Consider the following 13,527-nt stretch of genomic DNA (forward strand, 5'->3'; position numbering starts at 1 on the left):
TGACTTCTTCCTTCAGTTTCTCAGGGTACTTTTGATGATATGTTCTCACTTCGCTCATCACATAAGATTCAACCTTTGCTTCACTTTCACCAGTTGGGGTGAACAGAAACTTCTAAAACCATCCCACCAAATGTAAAAAATAAATAAATTACTGACAGAAAACTATTTGTAGAGCTGAGGGCAGCTGTAGATTTGTCTGTTGACTCATTCACTTTGGGTTCATCACAACAAGCGACCACTAAGCATGCAGAGGAACACAAATGTGACATTAGCATCACTTATTACCGGCGTATGTAACAGCTCATGTCTCCGAATGTTTCCCACGTGCTTCCTCTCCAAACAAACAAATCCAAGACTGACTCCTCCCTGAGGATAATGAAGATGGAAAGATTGTGCAGTATTTTTACACTGCAATTACAGACAACACGTCAGAGATAAGAGGTTTAATGTCTCTTTCTATATATACCCTATGCCTTCACATATTGCTCATTCTGAATCATTAAGAAGATGCATACAGAGCAACAACTGAGCAAATACGGAGGCTTGAAATCAGGGATGTGGGATTTTAAGGAGGAAAATTGGGATTACTTTGAGAAAGCAGGAGAGTTGGGCACATGCCTTTCATTATTTCATTATTGCATTATAGAGCATTTACTTTGAGGGAAAACTTCAGGACCGTATGGATGCTTTCATTCTTCCAGTCACATGCACCTTGCAAATGAAAGGTCTGTACAAATGTATGAACATTTACTACATCTACTGTAACTAGAGTTGAGGTTTTATTGATCAAGAACCTCAGCCCATGCTCAAATATCACCTGAAGTCAGAGCACTCATTAACATCAAACCAATAACAAGATAAGAAGGAGAATTCATTGAATTTCACTTTTAATTAAAGTTTTTCACACCCATTAACACAGCAACTGGAGAACATCTGTAAGTGGCTGAAGCGTCACAGTATAAAAATCTCTACCTGCACAGGTCCAGAAACACAACAAGAACAACAACTGCACATGGAAACCAACTTCCACCAGAGAAATGAAGGAATTCGATATCAAGTAACGGACCGGCACTTTGCAGCTGCATTTTCCAGAGCGAACCTGTCAAGACAGGAAGACTTGAGAAACACAGTGTATTTAAAATAAAATAAAATAAAATAAAATAAAATAAATATATATATATATATATATACAGCATATTTTTCAAGCAAATCTTAGCAAGAAGTGTGACTAAAGTCAGCGTCAGTATAATATTCAGCTCAGTCTCTCTCTCTCTCTCTCACACACACAGGTATTGACACTTTTCTCAATTCTCATTTTAAATGTCATCAGTCAGGCCTCTCTGGCCTGTGTCTAATTAAACAGCTATTGAGTGCAGAAATATACAGACTGATTTCCACCACAACAGCAGGGTGGATAATGGGAAAGTTAATTGTAGTAAGTTGATTCTGGTAATTCCTCTGCTGATGTAATAAAGGTTAGCTGCACAGGCGCAGTGGCGATTAGAGATGCTGTAGTTTAATACCCTGACAGCTGCTGGGTAAACTGTCGTAACATCTGGTACGTATGGTGTGTTCGAGCTTATTACTGTTGTTTTTTCAAGCTCCATCATCAGCTAGCTCTTTCCTGGTGGTTAACTGCTAAGTTGTGACATCAAGGAAGAATTCAAACAGTGGTCTGACATTTTCCCTGAATGTCAAAGTTAAGATGAATAACTCGAGTCCTGTTGGCCTCAGCTCTTGCCGTCTTTAGGGGTCCCCATCGCAGATCATCTGCCTCCATCTCACCTTATCTCTGTCACATCATCTTTCTGCTTCTCCTTTACTACATCCACGAATCTCCTTTGTATCTTCCTCTTTCCCTCCTGCCCAGCAGCTCCATACTCAACATCCATTGTCCACAATATCCACTATCCCTCCTCTGCTCATGTCCAAACCGCTCAACCCTCTGCTATACTCATTACTAATCCTGTCCATTCTGATTACTCCTAATGAAAATCTTCAACTCTGCCGCTTGTCTTTTTGTTAGACCACACATCATAGCAGATCTCGCTACCATCTTATAAACCACTCGTCTCCACCATTTCCACCCCGGCTCCACGCTCTTCTTCCCCTTTCTTGTGCACCGTTCATTGTTTTGGATGACTGACCCCAGGTATTTACACTCCTCTACTCCTCGCGATTTCAGTTCAAAATATCATCCAAAAGCTGACAAGAAAATGAAGCGAGTCAGATGTGAATAATAAAAGATTCGGGTAAAATATTCTTCAGAAAAACTTTTAAAACCCCAGTTTGTACTTTGGTTTGCATTCATTGTGATAAAAAATAATTAACTGGTTGAATTTATTTAAGTTACAAGATGTATGTACTGATGAGGGTCTATCTCACAATTTGCAGAGTATGAACCTGTGACATTAACCGAGAACAGCACAGCCCATCCAAGCAGAAATACCAGATTAAAGGCATTGTTTTCAACTCTATTAAAAGATAAACCACATGAAAACAGTTATAAAAATTGAACACACTCAAACACACCCTCCATATATTAGCTGCAGTTTTATATACACATTAGTGTCTGCAGGAAATCCTCACCTATAGCACAAGGAGAGCCACAACAGCACAATAAGAATCCACTGAGATTTAGTACTGAAACTACTGGAACATTTTAGGCATGCAAAAGAAACATCGACAACCAAACAATTTGGAAGTTTGAGTAAAAGAAACAACAACAAAGTCTACAAGCAGGCACTGTATGTTGCACACAAGTATGCAGCAGGGATTGCAACAGATCACAGAGTTTCACGCCATAACAATCCAACCAACAGAGTCACTGTATATGAAGCACAACGATAGTGGTGCTACAAGTGAGCTACAAACACCAGGTGAGAGCGGTCCTAATTAAACGAAGCTTTGGGTGGACGTGTGAGGAACTCTCAGTAATTTGCATCAGTCTGATGTCTCTGACTTATTTTCTTTGTGAAGTCGCTCTCCTCTGCTGGGCACTCGAGGTTGCAATCACTTCCAATTTCTTCTAATTCTTCAGAAGGACGACAGAGAACAGCAACAGAAGGCGGGGCGGCTGCTCCCGTTAAAGCACACAAGGTTGTTCTCTCGACATCTCTTTCCTGACTCGTCTGCTTCCTCCCCATCGGACTTCATTAAAGATGAAACTGTATATCTGAAAATGTCTGTCATAAGCACTTCTCCCTCGCTGGTGCATAATTAGCATTTCACAGACAAGTGTATATACACAATACAAACCCAACATACATCGAAGAGTCGTTTCAAAGCATTCAGTTTACAAAATACGACATAGAAAATTAACAACTTTAGACGAAAAAAGGAAAAAGAAAGGAAATCAGGCTCAAAACACACACTCACACACACTCACGTACACCCACAGTGTAAGGCTTTAGGGTTTAATTAATCCTTGCACACATCATGCAAAGACCAGCGCCATGTTCACACTGTGCAGCTGGTACTTGCTGTGACACAAGTTTTCTAATCTGCTCAAATGAGACATTGAATAAAGTTACACAATGCACAATGGTATGATCGTTTGTCTACTGCCAACAAGGCAAATGTACAGTACAGTGCAAAAGTCTCAATCCACCCTTCATCTCTTTATTCATTTGCTCCCAAGGAGACAGGCTTTCGTGTCATTTTTAAGGTGGCCTTGAGCAACAGTTTTCCTTTGGCAGCTTTTTCACTCATCTTCAGTCCAGTCCTTGTACCTGACCATTTTCAGAGTCTGTTAAGCCACTGACCTATGTGTCTACACATAAAAGACGAATTTAGAAATGAGCCGATTTTAAATAAGTATATTTTGGTACTTTGTTACTAGCGGCTGATCACACAAACCATCGTTTGCTCACATCTTTTTTAGTTGAAAGGCATACTGTCCTACTGGGCATGTACGGATACGGGGCTACGTTTTAACTAGGATCTTGTCAAAAATGATGGAAATGTGAACACAGAAAATCACCACTAGGTTTCAATCCACCGTACAGTACTATCTGGAAAGCATCTGATCGTCAAGAGCTTCATTTTTCTACATGACAGTGATCCCAAACACACCAACAACGCAGTGAAAGCATACTCGGGTAGAAAATTAAGCTGTACTATCAGTCATGGGTTGGTCTCTCCAGAGCCCAGATCAGAATTAGTGAAGCAGAGTGGGATCAGTCAACATCCAAAGGAGAGCTTTGAATGTCCTGGAGAACTATTCCTGAAGACCACTTAAAGAAATTAGCAGAAAGCTTGGCTTTGAGAGTTCCGGCTGTGTTGATGAATATAAAGTGTTCATAGCAAATATTGACTTTTAAGCTCCTTAGAATTGCACACTCTCAGTTTTTGCCTCGTATACTGTTTTTCCACTTATGTTTGCACGTTTTAACAAATCGCTGCACTTATTTCCCATTTTCCTTAAAAGGATAAAGAAATGAGGGGTGACTATTGGACAGTACTGTGTTGTTGCATAAATTTATAAATTAAAAAGTTAAAAAGTTCGACTTTCTTGTCCTGCTGCAAACAGCAAATCAACACTTTGTCCAGTGTAAACCTTACATTCACTTGTAATAATCAAACTAGAAAATGTCCTTTACATGCTACTATATTTAAAATGAGTCCTTTTTTCATATCTGTTGAGATTTGGAGTAAACAATGAAGAGTGAAGCGACCTGGAATGAAATTTTAAATGAGGGAAAGACCATTTGAGTATTTGCCTGCGTTTTTTATCTTGTAGTTCAGAATTACCAACTGGTCTTGGAGTCGATGTCGATGTTTAATCAAGGTGCCCACACTGGACTTGACTGCATGTTGACGGACTGTTATTAACTGGAGTGCCCACACCGCTATTTCATCACAGTATAAGGATTTCATCAACCAGATAAATATGTATATCAAATATACTGCAACCAGTTTCCCTTGCTGCTCCACTTTCATTAACTCATAGCTGTGTTTCATACGGTTACAGACATGACTGGAGGCTATTAAAAATATTAAAATCCAAAAACATTACTGCTCACTAATAAAAATCTCATTTTAACAAGTCATTTCTGTCTATAATTAAGCTTTAGGAATATTTTAAGGTGAAGAAATCTGCTTCTAACATAAGATTTTTTTCATGGATAGTGTCCGAATCTTGCTCTGCAATCAAAATAGATGAGAAATGATTTGTTTACACCTAGGCTATTTTTCATATTTTGCATGCTTGTAAGAATACAGGTGGTTTTGCTCTGTTTTGTTCAATGACGTGTCAAAAAGACAGCGACAAATGCTTTCTTTAAAATGTTTGATGCTGAAGGAAAGGATTAAACACGGGTGGTTATAAACTCTACAGACATCGTTTCCCCACATTTGTAAATGTTCTGTAACGTTCAGTTATCCTTAATTGTATCGTTATAACATAGACTTTAGTGTTTCTTACAAGATCAATCGTATTATAATTGTACTTTTTGATGGGCATGTAAATGTGGGCTGCTCTGGCAACTGGGATCAAAGGGTCATTTGCACATCAGGCTCTAGTGCCACTTCAAAGCTCCCACCGTTTCACAAAAGCATCTCTGTGCCCGTGCAGCACATGGCAAGATGGGGAATCGCATCCAGTGCTGCTGCGGATTTCTGCCACATTACAATAATAAAACCGTGGCACGCACAGATGAGCGCAGTGAAGCACAGGTGTCCTCCAACCTTTGAACCGGAGCTGGCTGGGAGACCCGGCCAGAAAGAAAACCTTTCATGTGTCAAATTCAACCGTTGCTGTTCAGCCCAGCTTGGTTTAATGAGTGTTCATTAATGGGAGAGGGAGTTAGGCAGAGCTTGGGATGATAAATCCTTGAGGTGTCCACATATCGGCTACATCTGGGTTATTTAGTGCTCTTAGTGTTTATTTAGATTTATTAAAGCTGATGTTCCTTATGGGATTGGTTTTCATTCTTGGAGGTCCTTCCCTGTCTTCTCCCTTTGTCTTTATGGTCACTGTTAGAATAAATAAAACATAGAAACCAGTGCAAACATCTAATTTAAGCTTAATCTGTATCCTCGCTCTTTGCCCCCCTTTGACCTTCAGTTCCTGGAGCTTTAAACCCCTGAGAGCAACTTCCCCAGAGGCACCTCTCGCTCTCCCAGCAAGGTGTCCCTTTTGAGGCTGGTGCCTTTATTCACCACCTTGAACTTCACGGAGAGGCTCTTCACCTGAGTCGAACTTATGGAGTCGAAGAAGAAGTCCTCGTTAAAGACCGGGTTGCGGCTGTTCTTGATGATGTTGCTCCTTTGCTTCTGCAGCTTGCCCGGGTTCAGATAGACAGACACGCAGCAGTTGATGCTCTTCATGTCGAAGTGCTTGTCGTACAGACTCTCCGCCGCCAGGACGCGGATGAGAAGGCGGGAGGTGCTGGAGTCGTAGTTGACGCTGATCCGCACTGTCCCGCCTTTGTGCAGGTTGATGGTGTGCTCCCGATGGAGGCCGTGGTCCGAAGCTCCAGCGCCGCCGTGATAGGTGGGGACGTGGAGCCGTCGCTGGACGTTGGGGCTGGGCTCGGCCGAGCTGCACTCGTCGGTGGAGAGGGAGCTGTGGCGCGCGAAAGTCCGCTTGGCTTTCACCACTTTGGCCTGCGTCTCATGGGTGAAGATCTTGAGCAGGGACGCGGAGCGAGAGAGCAGAGGGGAGCTGAAAGGGGAGGACTCGGCTGAGGAGCAGGTGTCGCTCTCTCCGCCGCTGAAGTATCGGTAGGGATTCATGTGAGAGGTGTTAAAGTCAGCTGGATTCAGGTGGTTTCCCGTGTCGCTGCTTCTGCCCGGAGTCTTCCTCTGCGTATTTGGGGAGGTGATGGGACTGGTGAGCTCGCAGTGGAACAGCGACTCTTTACGGCGCGTGTGGGGGCTTTCCTTCAAGGTAGCAAACCCGTAGGACGTCTGGGTCTTGGGGACATAAGGCAGAGACATTGCAGTCTGCGACTGGGGGTCTGCGTTAGTGTCTCCAGCCACCACATCATCAGCACTCTCTATCTGTATAATGTGGCGGTTTGCAGCTCTCAGCAAGTTCTTGGTGTCTCCTGCAATCTTGGCTACCAAACGTGGGCTTCTCGGACTGCTGATCTTCCCACTACCGATGGTGTGCTCAGAAGTGGACGGGTGCAGGCCTTCTTTGGGCTTTACGGCGGGGATCTCGGGCTCTGGGGGGCAGCTCACCAACTTCGGAGGAATGAAAAAATCTGGGATCCTGTCGGGGGTGAGGACGTTGCTGTAGGTCGGGGTGCCACCCTTCTTGTCCCCGTTCTCCCCCTGTCGCAGAACACCACTCTCCACCGACCCGCGGATCTTATCCAGAACCCACATGGTCCCCACTGGAAAGTGGGATGTGTGGAGTAGGTGCAGTCAGGTGTGTCTGCAATTAATAACACACATGGGTGGGCGGGGAGAGGGAGAAGGGGGGGGGGGGGGGGGGGGGGGGGTTAAACGATCAGAGCGTCACTCCACGGAGAGAAGAGGGATAAAAATATCACCTGAGTGCTTTCGCGCTGAAACGCAGTCTGTGATTAGGACCGCAGGCGTTTACAGGAACAAGACTTGAGTAAACAGGAAATATTATAGCGTTATCACACTGAACCTGAGCTTAACTTTCTGTTTAGTGTCGAACATACGGACAAACCCTTCTTTAAAAAGGTTTTCTAGGCTTATAAACAATAGGAGAGAATCCTTTGAACGGACAAAAGACAGAGCATTACTAAAAATAAAATAAAATAAATCCATCTACATTAAATCTCCAACACATGGAATAAAGTCTTTGTGTAGTTTTTAAATAACAGAGTGTCTTTACGGACTAACGCAATCAGTCTGCGGATAAATCAGCAACAAAGGATTTACTTCTCGATTTCCGATCGCACGGTCACGTTTTAATGAGCAAAATTTAAAAGTGCATTCTTTGAATTAGAAACTCTCCCTAATGATGTAACTGGAAACTTTTAATTTGCACTTATGCTTTAATCTAATTTAATTTCAGTTCCGGGAAGACGACAAGAAAAGAAAAGCTCACAAATATAAATTATTTTACCAAATGCATTAATAACGCTCCTGCATATAGATATTCGATACGTTTCGACATTGAACGATCACATGAACTCGTTTTTTAAGAGAAAAACTCAGTAATGAAAAGACAGTTCAACAGGTGCCTGCATGTTTCCTCTGGTCTGCTTCGAAAAGCTCAATAATGTTGATATCTGTGCTATGTAATAAAATTATGATACTTACAGCAATACAGAGGAAGACGCAGTCCTCTTTTTTTCCACTTTGCTTTCGTTTCTTCAGTAACAGGTGTGCTTTTTTCCCCCTCTCTCTCAACCTCTCACACACACCTCGGATAAGTCTGTGCGCTCCGTGGCGCTACTCTGCGCCCTCAGACGGTCTCGGCTCCGGAGCGCCTGTGGTGCGTTTTATAGATGGCACACAGATGCAGCTGACCAATAAGATCAAACTGTGCGTTTCCGCAGAACCAGCTAGAAAGAACACCAGTTGCTCCTGTGAGGAAAGGAATCATACAGGTTGGGTTTACATGAGTCCCCAAGAGTCACTGCAGTTAACTGCCGGGGTTTTCTTTTTAACCTTTGCGCACAGCACTGAGGTTTTATGTTCCAATCATTCATTCTCTCTCTCTCTGCATATATCCATATCTATCTCTATAGAGATAGATATGTACATGGGGCTGTTTGACCAGAAAAAAGCACAAGCAGACAATGCAACGTGGAGCATATGCAACTGTGTGCTGGTCCAATTAACTTTAGACTGACCTTTTTTTTAACTCTTCTTTTGTGTGTGTGTGTGTGTCTCTCTCTCTTCGCGTTTAACCCGACCTATTGGTCTCCCTGGAAACTTTGCTATGGCAACAAATACATTTGTCTAAAATAGGGCTGACTTCATTGATCTGCAGCACAAAAGGCACTTTATTTATCCAGATTGCCTGGTTTTGAGTCAAGTGCCATACAGCCCGTGGACTGAGAGGGCTACGGCTGCTGCTGCTTTATCAGAGATCAGTAAATAGGCAGCAACACTAGACTGGCTCGCCAACTTAGAAATGTGCAGATGGAGAGTGTCCGTGTCTGGTGACTCTGACAAGCGCTTTGCAAACAAGTGATTAGCCAACATTTACCGCGCGCAGACCTGGAATAGGTGTCAGCATCTCTGCCTGTCTGTGCCTCAGGCGCATGGAAAACGAGCTTGATTGCCATGGGTCGTGTTGTTGCCCTTCTTGTCATAACTAATTGGGAGCTCACTGAGGGGAAACAGGCGCTCTACAGTAAACTAACAGCTATATTTGAACTCCGCGCTGAGTTCAAAGTGCATAAAAGGTTCTCCGTAGCCTGTCATGGATACATTATTTCTCTTCAACAAACTCAGAAAAAAGAATAATAATAATAATTAGACTAAATTCTCTTGCAATGTCGGTTCTTAATGTGCTGAGGAGAAGCAGCCAAACATTAGCATGTCAACAAGTTCACGGTGACACTGAGGACACAACAGCAGATGCTTTGCAGACAGAGTTCAGCAGATATGAAGTCAAATGGATCTTACTAGCCGTCGAAGTGCTTCCTCAAATTACAGGTCATTTTTACCTGGTCTATATAGCATAGGTATGGTTGAGGGTGACGGCAATCAATAGTTTAGTAAACAACGGATACAATAAAAAAAAAACATGCAACCTTTGCATGGCAGCTGATAAAACGCCGAGGGCATCATCAGATATTGTATTGAATAGTTTTGGAGTGGATGACGCACATTAATCCCCCTGCAAGGATTCAATACCTCATCAAATGTGTGTAATCGGAGTTGTGCAGGTGCTTTTGTTTTAAAATCAGAATTGATCGACACTGGTCTGTCAACATGTCGTGACATTTGAATTTAAATATTGCGGAATCCTTTTGAAACACGGGTGCAAGAAACCGCCATTCTTACTCGAGTGTCGGAGTGGACATAATTATACATCTCGTCTTAGGAGGTCCAGCCAGGGGTCACCGGCTGATGTAATCTGGAGGGGGCACTTACCATATAGATTGCAAAGACACATTTGAACCCTCATCCACTGCATGCCAGAGCTGCCTGATCACCATAGAGACACTTGATGCCTCTTTAAGCAAAGCCCGTATTACAGTGGGAGGCTGTCAGTTTAGTAGGTGCGTAACGGAGAGCGTCAGAGCCTTAAACTACTTTCGATTTATTTTCTTTCTAAGAACTCATGTCTGTTTATAAACCAAACTACATGTCTGCACCATCTGGCTTCAGAGTTTATTTAAATGATTAACCAATTATCACATTTTCTGTCCACAGACTAATCAGGTAACCAAGGTTTGGACACTACAGCATAAATTAAAATGTGAATATATTACCTTAAAAGTGTAATAGAAAACGAGGCTCATTAAAACTGAAACTACCTCTTCTGAATGTGCTACTACTCTGTGCACAACTCCAGCCTCACACTGCGAACAGCTTCCTCTACAAAATAATGAGATCAATACACCAGCGGCGGAGAATCTACTGAGAAAAGGTTAATGTGTCTGTTCTGCTCTCATTAAGGGGCTGAACCCTACAACTCTGTCAGAAAATGTGAGGAACACTGAAGCTATTACAAACCTGACTGTACCAAAGTGGCCTGCCCCACTGAATAATACAGAGCTGAGTCAGTGTGATCGTGTTTGCTTGTTCTCTCTGTGGATGGACAGATGTACCGCCGAGGCTGTGACTAAAGGACAAACCCCCGAGTGTGTTTCAACACTGTGGCATCCTCTCTGCTGACGCTCGACTGGCTTCCTAGAAAGACGGGAGGGAGAAGTTGGAGCTGGTACACAGAAAGCTGCACCAAAGCTCTGCAGGAGGTTCAGTGCTCCTCCTCGTAGAGTCGCTTGTTCCGTCATCGCTTTGAGTGTGTTTACTCTTAGCATGTATGGCAACCCATTAGTGCCACAGCAGACACGCAATAGTGCGGTATGCTTCATCACTGTTCTTTGCGTGAAAAGGTTGCACAGACCTCCTTTTCACTGAAGAAGAAAAACAGCCATTCCCTGTTATTCATTCATCAAAGCTCTGCTGTAAAAGCTTTCAAGCCATCTCTCATACCATGTAAATCAGGATCGAGGAGATCGCTAACATAAGATGCTGCACTACCTTCAGTAGAACTGGCTTCAGATACCATAGATTAGATTTGTTATTTCCTCTAAGAAATGCTAAAATCTCACAATGTTGTTTTTAATACTTTTACTGTCCTCTTCTTCCTGCTAATTACATTCTTGTTATGGTTTCTGGTCGCAGGTCTCTCTTGTAAGAGAAATAAGATTAAGCGGCCCACTCTTTATTGTCGTCATCCATCTTTCTTCCCTCCTGCCAGCCTCTTCCCACCCTACAGACAGCTTCTGCCGCCTTATGCACAGACATAGCATCCCAATAACCAACTCTCTATCCTCTCACTCTCATTTCGTCACCTCCTCCAGGCTGTCCATGCAGGTCACAGACGGCTCGAGCTCAGATGCTTGCCAGTTGGAGCAGAGCAACTGAGTAACGCACGTGGCTCGGGGTCACAGCGTGAAACCAGAGCCACTGTTCGTGGCATCCAGCTCCTGCTCAGCAGCCTGCTTTTTCTGGTCCACTGAACTGGCATTTTGATTGGGTGGACGCAGGGCAAAAGGTCATACCCGTCGCCACAGGAAACACATCTGATCGGCTCGGCAGAAAAAATGGTGTATCACCGTCAGAGGACATCTCGTGATCTAGGAGCATGGGAGAGCGTTAGCACATAAATGAGAAAAGTATACTCCTGTGTGCACTACTCTATTATTGATCGACATTTTTGTCAGCTGAAAGCTCCCGCATGGCATTTCAGATTCATGATTTTCATTTTCAAGCAGCATATTACAGACAGCCAAATGTGGGTCAACTTTACCAGAAAGCATAGCGTGGAGATAATAAACCATATAACTCAAGTGTAGGAAGAGAATAGAAGGGTAGAGCATGTCAGCTATACAGTCCATTTCAACAGGCACGCTGGTTGATGAGAAAAGGGAAAATGACCAGATGATGCATTTGCACTTTTTTAAAGATGGTGAAATATTGAATATGGCACAGATTACTCTCAAGGATGCAAAGTGCCTCCAAGAAAGGTAGAAAAAACATGTCAAAAAACAAGAAGGAAAAAGACAACAACAACAAAAAAAATCAGTTATTTAAAAACAAAAATCTCCCTCAGCTTTGCGCAGACCACTGAAACGGCTCAAAGCTCACAAGAAGCAAGCTGATGCTGCCCCCTAGAGGCATTAAACAGAAACAAACTGAATTCATGGTGGAAAAAATATTGTTCAGATCTGCAAGTGCAGATCTTTATCCTCCCCTATTTGAACATGTGCAACTAAGACAGAAAACCAATGCAGGCTTGAGAGAAATACATCCACCACCACAGGCATCACTGAATGTCAGGGTGTTATTGCCCCACAATGAAATAAAACACCAGAAATAGAGCAAGACGTACTCACAGGAAGCCAGAAAGTAATTGCACTCTGGAGCAGGCACAATTACTGAGTGATTATCAAACACCATTCAGGTACGTGATGCAGTATAAATAATACTGTGATCTGTTTATAAATTAGAAACGTCGTCGCTGAACTCCAGCTCAGGAGCAAGTCAGAATACTTTTATTTCTGGGTTTTGGTTATTTGCACACCTTTCTTTACTGACAGACCAAAGTCCTTGGTCTGAACACTGAATTATTCTCTTTCAGTACGACTGCAGATCACAGTAAACTTTTGAATACAAAGATTATAACATCTCAACTCTGCCAGTAAAGATTCTGCAAATCAGCCACACATGCTTCATATGACCACGGCATGAAAGGATAAAGAGGCACAGCCCTGATATTCCTGAAAGGTTTTAACACAAAAAAGTAAAACCAATTTTAGCCAAAAGCTGAAAAATTACCCTCAAGACATGTCTTATGTCACTCAAGTGTCCTCGTCTTGAATAGAGTGGCGTCTTTTCCTATTAAAAATGACAAACGATCTCAGTCAGTCCCAGAATTTATCAGGTTACCAGAACCGTATGGAAACATTTTATACACTGGTTAAAAAAAAATTAAAGGAACATTTTGAAAGCACATTAGATTTCAATTGAATTTCCATCAGTTCCAATGAAGAACTAAAAAGAATCCACAGATATCCTCCTCACCCTGTGAGGCAGGTGCCGAGCTGAGAGGAAAAGAAGAAGAAATGGGACAGAGAAAAGGAATTAATGGTTCACTGCAGAACTTGTTTGTTTGATGGAAATGAAAGCAAACCTACAGAGGGTTGAATTCAAACATACCCCAAAAATTACAGTTAAAAAATTGACGTGAAAGGCTAGTCCATTTTGCTGAAATGTCATTGCAGTAACTCAGAATGGTACTTACTAGTTTGTATGGCCTCAACATGGCTTGTATACATGCCCATAATGAGATGATGGATGGTGTCCTGGAGGCTCTCCTCCCAGATCTGGACCAGGGCATCACAGAGCTGCTGG

General features: G+C 42.8%; 1 protein-coding gene across 1 annotated transcript; it reads right to left on the reverse strand.

Annotated features, from left to right (window-relative positions):
* Window positions 1-870: 870 nt before the first annotated feature.
* Window positions 871-13,225, reverse strand: LOC113016774 (C2 calcium-dependent domain-containing protein 4C). The gene is made up of 3 exons (XM_026159882.2): window positions 11,466-13,225; window positions 8,248-8,514; window positions 871-7,384 (listed from the first exon to the last, which is right to left on the reverse strand). The coding sequence occupies exon 3, from the start codon at window positions 7,333-7,335 to the stop codon at window positions 6,079-6,081; it is 1,257 nt and encodes a 418-aa protein (XP_026015667.1). The 5' UTR covers window positions 7,336-7,384; window positions 8,248-8,514; window positions 11,466-13,225; the 3' UTR covers window positions 871-6,078.
* Between the last annotated feature and the right edge of the window lie 302 nt (window positions 13,226-13,527).

The sequence above is a fragment of the Astatotilapia calliptera genome, chromosome 23, assembly GCF_964374335.1.
Source record: "Astatotilapia calliptera chromosome 23, fAstCal68.1, whole genome shotgun sequence".
Taxonomy (NCBI): domain Eukaryota; kingdom Metazoa; phylum Chordata; class Actinopteri; order Cichliformes; family Cichlidae; genus Astatotilapia; species Astatotilapia calliptera.